The 14,209-nt window shown below is 30.4% G+C and overlaps 1 protein-coding gene across 1 annotated transcript; it reads right to left on the bottom strand.

Annotated features, from left to right (window-relative positions):
- Positions 1-3,219: 3,219 nt before the first annotated feature.
- Positions 3,220-3,927, bottom strand: LOC123011929 (homeobox protein ceh-5-like). Its single transcript, XM_044409650.1, has 3 exons — positions 3,735-3,927; positions 3,512-3,690; positions 3,220-3,462 (listed from the first exon to the last, which is right to left on the bottom strand). The coding sequence occupies exons 1-3, from the start codon at positions 3,925-3,927 to the stop codon at positions 3,220-3,222; spliced, it is 615 nt and encodes a 204-aa protein (XP_044265585.1).
- Positions 3,928-14,209: the final 10,282 nt, after the last annotated feature.

Here is a 14,209-nt window from a genome sequence, read left to right as displayed (position 1 = left end):
GTCTAAGTACAAAAGAAAGAGATACTCCAGGTTATTCCGTTTCAAAAGTTTTGGGCAGTAAAAGGCCCGTTTTTACTACCCAACAAGAACAAGAACTTGTTAATTATCTTAAAGATATGGAAGCGAGATTATTTGGACTGACTATTACAGAATGCAGGCAACTTGCCTTTCAACTTGCTGAACAAAATCGGATTGAATACCCCTTTAACAAAAATCTTAAAATGGCTGGAACGGGATGGATACGGGTTTTTTTTAATAGACCTAAAAACTTGACCATCAGAAAGCCCGAGGCTACGTCAGGTGCCCGTGCAATGGGCTTTAACAAGGTGGCTGTACAACAGTTCTTTAAACTGTTAGAAGAAACTGTCAATGAGATTTTTTCAGTTTAGACATATTACCCCATTTTGCCCTATGCGACGGGCATAATGGGGCAAATTGCATTACTATTTTTTTTATTCAATATAAAATAAATGTTTTGTTTTTTATAAGTTAAAATGTTAGTAATAAATAATTAATACTGTAACAATAATATTGCCTCATTTACAGACTCTCATAGTTTTAAGTTTTTTTAAAATTCGACTTCAAACATTAAGTACCCCATTTTGCCCGCCTCTCCCCTAGTGCTTAAGATAGATAAACTAGAATCATATTCATGCCGTCTCTTAATAGAACGAATGATAATTATTTCTGAAAAACTGCATTTTATGACTATTAATGAAACAATGATTAGTTTGACAACTACTGTCATGGGTTTCCAAAAATTAAATAATTCGATTTGTATTTTTTGTATCCAGTGTTTTGTAATTTTTGTATGTTTGTGTGCGTACATTAGGCGCAAGACTCGTAAAGTTGTTTCAAACACCCTGTATCACAACAACTAAACAAAAAATAACACTGCTATGTTTTTTCTTCATTTAAATACAACCTTATCAACATGTTGTTTTGAAAATTTATTTAAAAAAAAAACATAAATAAATATACAAGGTAATTCACGAGGAATAATGAGCCTGGTCAAATTCTCGTTGCAACCACCATTACTCTTCGCAAGTTATTTTTGGGACAACTGTAATGTTGGTTGCACCGAAAATTTGGTCAGGTTCATTATTCCTCGTGAGAGAAGAAAAGTTAATTTTTGTATTGATGTTTGACTTTGAATGATTTTTTAGTGCTTTTTATGTCCTCTGACATTGGCGGTTTTATTTATTTGACAACTATATGTCACTTTGAAAATTAATTTATTAATTAAATAATGATAGGTCTTGTTAAAAAATGACTTTGGTTTTTATCTTAAAATTGTTTCTTTGAGTTGCTTTTGGTAAAAATTTTGTTTTTCGCCAAGTGATAGAACAGAGAAAATCTATTCTAAGTCCAAAATCAAGAGAAAAATTAACTTTTCTTTCTACTGAGTTAGAATAATGAAGTTTTAATTACAAATTTGCTCGTTTCAAGTAAAGCAAAAATGTTTTTCCTTTGGAATTTTGACGTAAAATCAAAGATAATTTTTTTTTCCTCTTGTAAACTCAATCCGGGGACATACTGTATAATAAAAAAATAAATAGATAATTTTCGCCTCCGTTGAAAAAAAGGTACCACTATAATTTACATATTACTCGTATGGTGTGGAGTGTATGTACTCTCAAGTAAATGAGCTTTTATTAAAACATAATACTCGTACTTACGCGTATAAAAGCTGTTGTCAACATGGTTATGCAACCACCAATTCGCAATAGTGGCAGAATGCATTGGAACTTGTATGAAATACAATGGGAAAATTAGTTTTAATAGAATATTTACAATATTTCAATTTGTTTACATCAAGTACAATCATGAATCACTGATTGTAAGGTAGTATTATAATTAATTCATTATATAAACAAGAATACCGTTTGATAATGATATTATAATAAACTGCGTGCAACAAAAGCTTTTTGTAAGCCCATTCAAATTAGGCAGTGGTAGGATTATTATTGAATCCTCCTCTGGATCGTATCGCGAAAAAAAAGTTCGATGTGGTCCTGACTTTGAATTTGTAGGTAAAAATGTACTTAGTTTGAATATTTGTTGTTTTTAACATCATTAAATAAATTCCCAACACCACACATAGAGATTAGCAAACCAAAAAACCCATTTTTCTCTCATTAGACCCATTAGTTGCCACTATTGAGTTTAATGTGTTGCCTACCATGTTGACAACAAAATTTTTAGCTCAATCGCAGTCCATTAGTAGGATGTCAATGATTTGTAGCTACTGTCAATCATAGTTGACAAGTTGTACATTTTAACGTTAAAGCTTGAATTACATTAAAGTGTCAAAAAAATGACGACCAAAGTACTTTGTCTCCAACTGTACGAGCCGCGCAGTGGTGAGTTGAGGAACTAACGATTACATGAATGGCCTTTTGAAACGAGTGTTTTATGCTGTTTATAAAGGAAAGAAAGAAAATAATTTTACATTTAGGAATTTTTCCAACGGCATTGTCACCAACATACAATCGTACAATATTCTAGGCTAGTAACACATTGTGTGTTAACGCACTCGAATGAGTTCGTTAATAGCGTTCATTAAAGACGCAAAACAGAAAAACATTTATAAATGTTTAAAATCGACACATTTTTCCTAAATTATTTCGATTTACTTCGAACTTTTTCGAACACTATTCGAAAAAAAGCTCGCCAATATTCAATTTCAAATTGCATATCATTCTAAAGGACAAGTCCATCCCTTTAGAATGATCTTTATTTGAAAGAAATCGGCCTTATAATTTTTGAGTAATGATTTTTTAAAATTAAAGTATTTTAAATTCATTTAAATTAGAAAAAAAAATTTAGTTCAAAGTGTGTGGACTTTTTGATTTTTTTTAGTGCATTTGATTTGTCTCACTGAGACGAATAAAATGATATATAATTTGTCAAGTTGTCGCGACATGACTTTTTTTGTTGTCCCCTGTGTTATTTGACTACATTTTTGTAAAAGCATCTAACAAATCTCCAAAGTTTTTTTTATATTTTGACAACAAATATATTTTGTCTCATTGTTTTGTTGATATTGCAAACTAATTAGTTGATACCGATCTTTACCATACGCATTTTTTAATTGTACTTTCATGATTCATTTTGTTTCACTTTTTTAAAGAAATAGAAAGGAAGAGTAATCACGAGTTAGCACCAAAAAGTTTTATTTGAATATTTACACAAATAATTAATACAAAAACACAATTTTTAACTGTCGTCACTATTATCGAAAAGCTGAATCTGATTAGGAACTAAAAATCCTGTTAAATTATTCGTCAATATCGTATTTGGAGGAAAAAAATTATAAACATTTGTGTCACTAATAACACTTACAGGGCTAGTCCTACTAACATTTGCACTTATTTCTTTCGTACTACTTTCACTATTATTTTTACTTTGTTGTTTTTCTCTTCTTTCTCTTGCTCTCCTGTTTTGGAACCAAATTTTGACCTGTGAAATAAACCATAAAAATTTTATCTACAATTACATTTTTACTTACCCTAACATCGACCAATTGAAGTTGCCTCGACAACATTGTAACTTCTTCACTACTAAGATAAGGACTTTGTTTGAATTTTTCCTCAAGAACTGATAACTGATAACTTGTGAAGGGAATCCTGGGATGGCGTCCCAACTGTCTTTTTTGGGGCCCATCTCGTTTATTTGCTCCTAAAGCCACTACGAAATTATCTACCACATATAAAAATAAAAAAACAACTCACTTGGAACTTTCGGTGGGCAATATCTCGTACACTGCAACCACGAATAAGGGTCCAAAGACATTGCCGAATTTGTTGCTGTGTTTTCACATAAATCCAAATTACTAACACCACTCGAAGAACTCCCAGCTCGGTTCAAAATGTGTTCAATGCTAAAATCGGAGGGATTTTGCGTTGTGTCTTTTTGAGCTGTCATGATTAAAATTTTTCGAAAGACTAACGTTTTAAACCAGTCACCCTTATTTTATACTTCCCCACTCTTTTCATGCAATTTGGTAGATTTCATCTTTGGGTAATTAGGCGGAAAGTAGTAGCCCATCAATAGACTACTGGTTGTCGGAAGGACGGCCCATTGTGGGCCCTTAAGCCAATGAAATGGGTCAATTTCGAAGGGAGAAGATCGGATTAGGGCATGATGAGATTTATTCATGGCTATATGATAATATTTAAAAAAAGTTTCTAATTGATGTCAAAAATTTATAATTTCGGAAGTTTATTTTTGTTTTTTTTTTTTCAAATGTATGTAAGTGTGCCCATTGTGTTTGTTTATAACGTTTTAAACCTACCTAGAGGATTATAGGTAACACAATACTTTGTCTTATTTTTGTTTCCATCTTTGTGTAAAGGGTTCAGCCACTTAAGGTAGGTATGAAAACTAGTTAAGGTACGTATTTTAATTATAGTTTCATCTTGTAAAATACTAAACGTTTTATTTATTGTACAAAACTGGTGCTTTTCAAGGGAGGCAAAAGGGCATTAGCTCCCCGAAAGAAATTGTGTTTTAAAAATTGTCACAAATACTGTTAATTACATAACAAAAAAGTTATAACAAATAATTTATTGTTCTGTATTTTATTTCGTAGATAATCCGAAAGAATTTAATAATTTGCAGTCCAATTTTAATTTCCGTGGCGGACACGAAATTTTGGACATCAAATTTATGACAGTTCAAAAAATGTCAATGTAAGCCACGCTTTATTGTCATTATAATTGACGTTTGAAACTAAAATTTGAAAGTTTTAGTTGAAATTTATTTTTGGCGTCGATTTTCCGAAACAATAATGCAAGCAAAACGTGTTTTTAATTATTTTGATTTGTTGTCATTTTTTCTCTCGCTCTCAGGATAAAAATTACCAAAACAGAAAGTGAGGTTAGTTGCCTAAAGCCGGTTTTACATTTTTATGTCAGTCGAATGACAAATCGTCCGTGGTCGCCAGTGTATGATGACGCCTTTTTGGGAATGCAAAGAAAATGAAAACTTTTTTAATTCGTTTACTATGAACATCAAACCTAGCAAAGTTTTAAAATAAATAAACTAGAAAAATAACTGCTAGTCGCTAACAAATACTGTTTGACAAATATGTTTTTTACCAAATAAGAAACAGAAAAATTAAAACAGTATCCTTATTTAAAAATAGATATCTTGTATACCTACTTGGGAGATATTGAAAATATCTTGTATTTAAAGTCTGTTTCATTTAATAAAAGTTGTCAATTTCAAAATTTCTAAAAAAATAATGCTGTGCAGTTAGAGACAAAATACTTTGGTCGTCAATATCACTTGAGTGACATTAAATTGTAAATCATGCTTTAGGACTGTTAACCTTATTTTTAGCTACTGTCAATCATAGTTGACAAGTTGTATGTACATATTTTTGAGGAAAATATAATAGCAGTCATCAATTTGAAATTGTCATTCATTTTAACGTTAAAGCTTGAATTACATTAAAGTGTCAGAAAAGTAACGACCAAAGTGTTTTGTCTCCAACTGTACCACCCTAAAACTGCGATATGGACCACCTGTATACAGTTTAGCGAGATTATGATTAGGTCCTGTCAATCGTCAGTTATGTTTATAGAAATTTAAAATTTAAAAAAAAGACGATTAAAACACGAAGCAAAAAAGTAATTCAAGCCTTTAGTTTAAAATCTGTCAAATATTGACTCAGGCGCAGTGGGATTAGAAAAATAACAATGACAGTCGTTGATTAGCTGTTAACTTGGTAAGTTTTACCAACATAATAACATTTTGACAATTGTTATTAAATGAAACAGACTTTATGTTTTCAGCTACCATTTTATTACAGCGGTAATAAATAGTTATTTTTTTTGTTAAAGCTTCCAAAAAACGAAATCACACCTCTTATTAATTAAAAAAAAATTGCCATCATAATAAGCATATCGAATTTTTCATCCGGAAAAAATGTTTTTTGGGGACTGCGACTGAATACCTAAAATAATCATTTTACGTACTATTTTATTGAGTCCGGAAAAGACTCATTTTAGGGACTCAAATAAGTTCCTAAAACAGCTATTTTTGGGAGTCTAGATATACAAAAAAAAATATCATCTTGTTTATTTTTTTTACAATTTTCATAAATATGAAATAGGAAAATCATGAGGAAGACCGTTTAAAAAATACCCTCATTAATGAGGAATTTTCATAATAACTATTTTAGTTTGTCTCATCAAATATAGCACGTGGTTCCTATCATCATCGAAGATATCAATCAAGTTCGTGCAATTGAACATTCCATTCGATTTTCGAACTCGTTGAATCTTCAGCTCAATTTCACCCATAATATTATCAATAATAATAATCATACTATTATTAGTTATTCTAAGGTGACAAATCGGGACATTATTAAAAATAATTATAATTGTATTCCAGGACACAAAATAAAAAAATAATTTAAATTGAAATTTAAATATTATAAAAATACCTATAGGATGCAAAATATCGACATACAAAACAAACAAAAAATTTGGAGCTTAATCTAATAATTAACATATTATTAATTTATTGTTTTGTGTTAAATCTTTTTTCTGTATGAATTGCTTTAAAAGTCCCTTCATTTTCTGCAAACATTTTTAAAATCTATACAAGCCAAATTAATATTTCATTTGGTCATTATAAGCGATTTTTAAGTGTTTCTACTTTCAGTAAGTTGAGTTTTTTTGCGATAACCACATTTGAAATGACGTCAAAAAGAAAACTTTTTTACTTGAAAGACACTTTTTTCTGTTGCAAATACAAATCTCATAGGTTTATTTATCCTTAAATCGGGACAAATCAGGACATAAACGTAAAACAGGACAACACAATAAAAACCTAAACATGTCCTGGCTAAATCAGGACAGTTAGTTAGTTAGTTATACTATTATAGTCTAAAATACCGGGTGACTATAAATGATTGTGACTTATTCTAATATTGCACTTTTTAACACCTTAGTTTGCAACATTGACTCTCAAATTCAAACGTCAAACTTTTATAGGAAATAGTCAGTCATCCACCGTCTTAGCCGTCACCTGTCATAAATTAATTCACTGTTGCTAATAGATTTTCGTATCACTTGTATTATAGTCACCAGACATTTCATATTTTGTTTACAACATCTCAGTACATTCGCAATTCTTTTCCTACAGCTTTCTGGTAAAAAAATGTTCGACTCTTTGAAAATTATACATAATACGTATAGTATAATTTTTTTATTAATAAATTTGCAATAATTGTTATGGAACTACAAAAGTTTACCCAAATAAATATTTTATGTTTTGTACAAATTGAAAACCAATTGGCAAACTGTAGTTTCACAACTACTTATTTTTTTCTCTAAAATTAATCAAATAAGTACTTCATTTGTGAGTTTAAATGTTGCTAATCCTATCTGAAACTAGATCACTTCAGGGGCGGACTGGCCAGGGGTGCCGGGGTGCCACAGGACCTCGGGCCCTCGAGTCTTACGGGCCTCCAATTATGGTAGACTTATTATGTCAAGAGCTCATTGAAATAATATCAATAATTTTAAATTTGTAATTAAACTTTCCACAATGCATTAAAATTTGATATTGCATAGAACTAATTCATGAAGTGCTGAAACGCGTTTTTCGCAGAAACTAAGTGTGTTTAGTTTGAAGGAATTAAAAAATTGCCATCATAACAAATAAAACAATATTTTCTATAATTTCAATGATTTTAGCTCAATTTTGTTTATAAGGTCTTACACGCATGTAAGAAAAATTCCGCGTGGATTTATACAACTGATTCAAAAATTTGTGTCATAATTTTAATCACGAATACTCCTCTACAAATGAGAATAGATAGCACAGTATTTATTAATCCAACTCGTCAAGCAATAGAAAAAATACAGCTTTTATAATTATCAAGAAATAAATAAATGTTCATTTGGATTTATTGAAATTAACATTAAATATGACACGATGATATTCCTAGTGGATGGTTTCCAAGGTACGTTCAAAATTTATAAATACTGATTTTGCAGCGCGGTGTAGAATTTAGTTTAAACTCAAATAACTGAGAACGGTACATTTTGGCGATATGAAACTACCTTTTTTATAAAAAAAAATGATTGGGCTGTATCAAAAATAGAAATTAATAAGCCGAAAAAAAGTTATGATCCCAAAACTGCTACTGCTTCTACAAGACTTCCGTTTACACCAAATCAAAGAGTGTCTTTTTGTCCTTTAACATGCAAAATTTAATAATAATCGGATAAACGGTAACAAAAATATTTCCAGAAAATCATTTTTTCATACCGATTTTTGGAAAGTTGTAATTTTTCTATTTTTTGAGGTGGGTCAATAAATACTGTATTATCTATTCTCAATTGTAGAGGGGTATTCGTAATTAAAATTATGCTACACATTTTTTAATCAACCGATAAAAAATATCGTTTTTATTTAATTTAATTTTAATTATTAGTGGGCATAAATAATGGAAAAATCTAGATATAAGTATAAATTTGGTGCACAGAAACGAAAAGAAAAACAAAAATTAAAATTACAAGCAGCCTCTGAAGACGTTCATCTAAAAACTTTATTTTCGTTAATTAAACCATCATGATTTCAACTGACGTCACAATCTCAATAGAGGAAACAATGTCATTCAAAAAAAAATTACTACATTAAGTGACAAGTAGTTTTTATACATATTTTTATTGTATTGTATATTGGGCCCTCATTTCAACTTATCACTCCATATAAAAATTTGCTGACAATAAAAAACTAAACATGTCCTGGCTAAATCAGAACAGTTGGTTATACTATTATAGCCTAAAATACTGGGTGACTCTAAATGATTGTGACTTATTCTCATATTGCCGTTTTTAACACCTTAGTTTGGTAACAATGACTCTCAAATTCAAACGTCAAACTTTTATAGGAAATAGTCATTCATCCACCGTCTTAGCCGTCACCTGTCATAAATTAATTCACTGTTGCCAATAGATTTTCGTATCACTTGTATTATAGTCACCAGACATTTCATATTTTGTTTACAACATCTCAGTACATTCGCAATTCTTTTCCTACAACTTTCTGGTAAAAAAATGTTCGACTCTTTGAAAATTATACATAATACGTATAGTAATTTTTTTTATTAATAAATTTGCAATAATTGTTATGGAACTACAAAACTTTATCCAAATAAATATTATGTTTTGTACAAATGTCATCTTTCGACAAATCTCGCATTTGAAAATTTGAAAACCAATTGGCAAACTGCAGTTTCACAACTACTTGTTTTTCTCTCTAAAATTAATCAAATAAGTACTTCATTTGTGAGTTTAAATGTTGCTAATCCTATCTGAAACTAGATCACTTATGCAATCTTTGTATATTTGAGTTTTGTGCACACATGACCTGCGATAAATAATCGATTAAGGATCCGGTCCAAATTCAATTTCCCCTCTCGTGTAAACGATACCACATTCAGTAGAGAAAAGCGCATCTGAATCCCCCATTAAAATGTAATGCAACATCATTATTCGCATGCATCTAATCTGCAACAACAACAACAACAGCAAATGCCCCATGATCTGCTTAGTTATTGCAGGTAACCCGACACCCCAGGAGGCGCGTAACAAGAAAGCCGCCACAATGATTTGTTTGCAAGCAAAGGCTCGTGCCTTAGCCGCAACTCAATTCCTTTCACCACAGATGAAAAGCCGATGTTCTACTTATTAAAAGCTGCTCAAAAGTGAACCGAATAATCCGCTTCTATTATTCCGGCGAGGAAATAGTTTGCAAGATTTATGGAAATTACAACATCCGAGTTAGAGGGAAAGTTTATTGAATTATTTTCTCGAAAATAGTCAAATTCTGCCGTTGGTGAGGAGGTGATTGGGAGCTACCGCTCGGTGAGAGCTTTCAAGAGTATCAGTTACACAATAAATGAATATTTAAATGGCGGCTGCTCGAAATAATGCAACAATGTGGATTAGGTTTACATGAGAATCAGACCACCCTGATGCTCTTGTAATAACGAATTAGGCACGATTGCTTGAACACCATAATTAAAACTCAACTGAAACCGATCTTGCTAGTTTGGAGCTTCTGACTAATCATTTCCGATTGCAGGATTCTTATCAATTGTATCAGACCCGTGTCACTTTGAGGTTTTCAATGACGTCGATTAGACATTGAAAGAATTTTGGTTACAGTTATTCTACGGGAGTGGAATACTTTTTTATAAAAGCAGTTCTATTCCAACAATTTTTGTTAAAAATCTACAAATTTGAATTTTTATTCTCCAAAATTAAGACCCGTAAAAAATGAATATTTTAATATTTTGTTTTTATTAAAGTGACAGTGTTCTTAACTAGAAAAAGGATCTGAAATTTAGAAATTCAGGGTTGTTAGTGTTTTTGGCTGAGGTTATTTATAAAAGAGACAGTTCTTCAAAAGAGCATTTTCACAGAGGAAATTAATAAAAAATGTAATCGTTTTCTCTAATTGAAGACAAGAGTTTTAAACTTTATAGTTTAAAACAAGTTTTATAACATGTTTTGTCTTCAAATTTTTTTCTTTCCAACACTAATACTGGGTGATTTTAAAGTACACTTGAGTAAAAAAAAACGCAAATTGATTTTTTTTATAATGTAATTTGGCCTGTTAATAACTGCCAGCTTTTTGACGTTGTCTTTCTCACAATTCAGAATCTCATAATTGTTAGACATCTTCCAAACTGCTGTCAAGTTTTTCCATTTCGTTTTTAACACTGACTATGACCACCAAATACGACATTTCTTTTGATAGTTTTCTAATCTTTTTGGATACAACCTTTTTCACACTATGTAAATTTCTGAAAAATTAGACAATTTTGTTTTTGATAATTTGCGTTTTTTTGCACTCAAGTGTATACTCTTTTTCATATTAATGTGCATCAAGTAGGTTGTAGAAGTCTAAATGAATCTTTAATTTAAAGTCCGATTTACACAAAAAGTGTCATTAATGTCATTCAAAACAAATTTAATCACATCAATAATGACAAAAATCTTTATGTTTGCTATCCTATGTTGATTACGTGGTTAATTTTAACTATTTTTTGCTACGTGGGGTACACATTTATTTGAAAAAATAATTTTTAGGGAAGATTGAGTTTAGGATTGTTTGAATTTTCGCATGGTTTCCACCTTAAAATAATCCCTTTCAACAACTACTTCGATGCACATTAATATGAAAACGAGTATAGTATGTGCAAATATTTTAACAGGTGATAGTAGAGCTCAAAAGAAGTCAAAAAAACTAAACTAAATTATTTTTTTATAATACTTTGGTCGTCACTTTTTTGACACTTTAATGTAATTCAAGCCTTAACGTTAAAATGAAAGACAGTTTCAAATTAATGACAGCTATTATATTTTCCTATCAAAAAAATGTACATACAACTTGTCAACTATGATTGACAGTAGCTAAAAATAAGGTTAACAGTGCTAAAGCATGCTTTACAATTTAATGTCACTCAAGTGACATTGACGACCAAAGTATTTTGTCTCCAACTGTCCCTAGCAATTTTATTAAAAAATTATGGTTGTTTTCAAATTGAGATGTTGTCAAAATTGTGACTTTTATGAATCTTGTGTGCCTGTCTGCTCTTTGAAACCGCTATAATTGAATACCTGAAGAGAGGAATCATTGCCTAAGGTCTAAATTTTGATAAAAACACATCGCAAGTAAGTACAGTGTTGTGGACGAAAATGAGGTTTTTGCTACAAAAAATTTAAAAAAAATAATGTATATACAGAAAAAAGTTATGTAGCAAAAGATACAAGTAGGTATTATGATGATTGGCAATAAATTTTTTCTAATTTATTGAAATGAGCTCAAAGTTGATGAATTTTATAAATTCTTCTTCAGCTTTACTTTCAAAATTGTTACTTTTTCAACTCGTTCCTTAAAAACGATGCACAAGACACTAATTTAATTGCGTTCTTTCCGAGGTTCTTTCTCATTCATACTTATTTTGTATTCTTGTCAATTTCTTGCTAAAAATTGAGAATGTTTAGCAAACCTGCATTACAAATTGCGTCTACATTTTAAAGGGTCCTTTTTCTAACTCTAGATTTCTAAAAACTGTTAGCTGTACCGAATTTGTTCTCTTTTTTTTAAACGATTTTTTGTGTTGATGTGTAATGACATTGTTTTCAAATTAATTTAAAAAACCAGAACTGCCAATTTCCTTTATTAAAATTACAATGAATGAATTTACTAGTGGTGCCAACGTTAAGACTGTTTGACATTTCCATTTGAAGAAAAAACAGACTTTAGATGAAATTGTCATCTTTCTTGTAGTGTTGTAGGAAATACAGTAGAACCCCTCTATAACGAGAAATCAAGGGACCAACATATTTGTTCGTTGTAAACGATTTTCGCTGTAAACAGTCATGGATAATAACAGTTTTTACATATGTACTATGTAAATTATTTATTAAATACGAATATTAAAGAAGCTTAAAACAATATTTAAAAAAACATCTATAATTTTTGTTTGTTTTCTGTACTGAAGCATTTGTATCTTATCATTTGCACTTTCCAATTATTGTACAAGCCTCTTGTCCTTGTTCTTTAAAATTGTTGTCAATGTGGAACTCGCTAAATTTTTCTCTTTGCAGATTACAGCTTGTTTTTTACCACTTTCAGACTCTTTTGTTATTGATATTTTTTCTTTGTAGAAAATGATTTTCTTTTTGAGGACGACATATTGATACAGACGGAAGACGAAGTGTTCTCTGCTTGAAAAGTTATTCAAGACTGAGAAAGTGAGAAAAATAAGACCATTAGCACGCAAAAACAACATTTCTAAAAAATCTAATACACAATACGTAATGGAGACTCGCAGGATTTTTATTTTTTCTAGAAACTCTCGTTATAACCGATCTGTTTCCGAAATTTTTAAGAATTTCTCGCTATTACCGATCTTGGACAAAATAAAAGTTTTGCTATATCCACCTCACTTCCAGAAAAATACTCGCTATAGAGGGAGAATTTTACATAGAGTAGTATACAAATAAATCGGACGAGTGGTTTGTCATCCACGAGGTGGAATAAATGAACCGATTTACAGGAAGACGAGTTGAATACCACATTTTATTCTTCGAATTAGACTCAACAAGGCTTAAAATTGCTTTAAATCTGTCACAGGAAAAAACCGTAAATTTTGACAGTGTCGAAGAATAAATAAATTTTATCGATTAGCGCTACCTGTCTATCGAAACGATAAAATTTATGTTATGTTAAATCATTCATTCATTTATTGAGTCTTTATTTGAGTTGAGACTTTGTGCATATTGAGTGACAAGTATAACTTGTGCCTTAGGAGTATGATGAGAACTCCATAAAAGTAAGTCTATTTACTACACCCTCATGACTTTCCATCCCACTCTATGACAATAATTAATTATACTAATTTTCAAGGAAAATAATAAAATTAAAACATACAACAATCAAAAAAAAATATTCTGATTAATTTTAATTAGGTACGTAATTAAATTAACTTAATTGAAATAAATAATTGAATAAATATTTATTTTATATACACCTAAAAAAGTAATATAATTACGTAATGAGAATTGTAATTATAATTGCACAAAAATGATTTTTATACATTATTGATTGGAATTTAAAAGGTTATTTTAATTTGCATAATTTACAAATTAGTCCAGTCAATAAAAGTTCAAAAAGGAGTTGTATAATACATAGGAAAATAAACTTTATTTTCCCACGACCATATACGAAAGTGACATTTTCCATACAGTCAATTACCCACAAAGTTGACGACATCGAACGAATCGCATTACTCTCCTAACGCACGTGTGTGTTATGAAAATAATGTATGAGGTGTAAGAAGTTGTGCGATTGGCGGAGAGCTTTATTTGCATCTGGTAAATTGCGCGCGATTGGCTATTGGTTGGCCATGTGCATTGCTTTTGACATTTATTTTCTTCATCTTTCAAAACTTTTAATTAAGTTTTTAATATTTTATCCACAATCACTCTATAAAGAGACTTTATTCCACACTTTAGATGCGTATAAACTACCACTTTATCCACTAGTAAATTAAAGTAACTTTATTCCACTGTTAGTAACCAGCGCACCGCGTAACAGCTTACTACGTTTAACCGAAAGCACATTTGGCGTGACGTTTAAATGTCAGTTTAATTTTTAATTAAGTTTAGAA

The sequence above is a fragment of the Tribolium madens genome, unplaced genomic scaffold, assembly GCF_015345945.1.
Source record: "Tribolium madens isolate multiple individuals breed KSU strain unplaced genomic scaffold, Tmad_KSU_1.1 Scaffold_91;HRSCAF=231;Tcas5.2_LG7, whole genome shotgun sequence".
Classification (NCBI taxonomy): domain Eukaryota; kingdom Metazoa; phylum Arthropoda; class Insecta; order Coleoptera; family Tenebrionidae; genus Tribolium; species Tribolium madens.
Note: the sequence above shows the minus strand (reverse complement) of the source record. Positions and strands in the feature narration are given on the sequence as shown.

What these genes read in the sequence shown, in the direction of transcription:
- LOC123011929 (XM_044409650.1), bottom strand. Translation starts at nt 3,927, where the DNA reads ATGACAGCTCAAAAAGACACAACGCAAAATCCCTCCGATTTTAGCATT. An exon ending in TTGCCCACCGAAAGTTCCAA is followed by an intron (nt 3,691 to 3,734) that starts GTGAGTTGTTTT and finishes ATAATTTCGTAG; the next exon opens with TGGCTTTAGGAGCAAATAAA. An exon ending in TTCAATTGGTCGATGTTAGG is followed by an intron (nt 3,463 to 3,511) that starts GTAAGTAAAAAT and finishes TTTATTTCACAG; the next exon opens with GTCAAAATTTGGTTCCAAAA.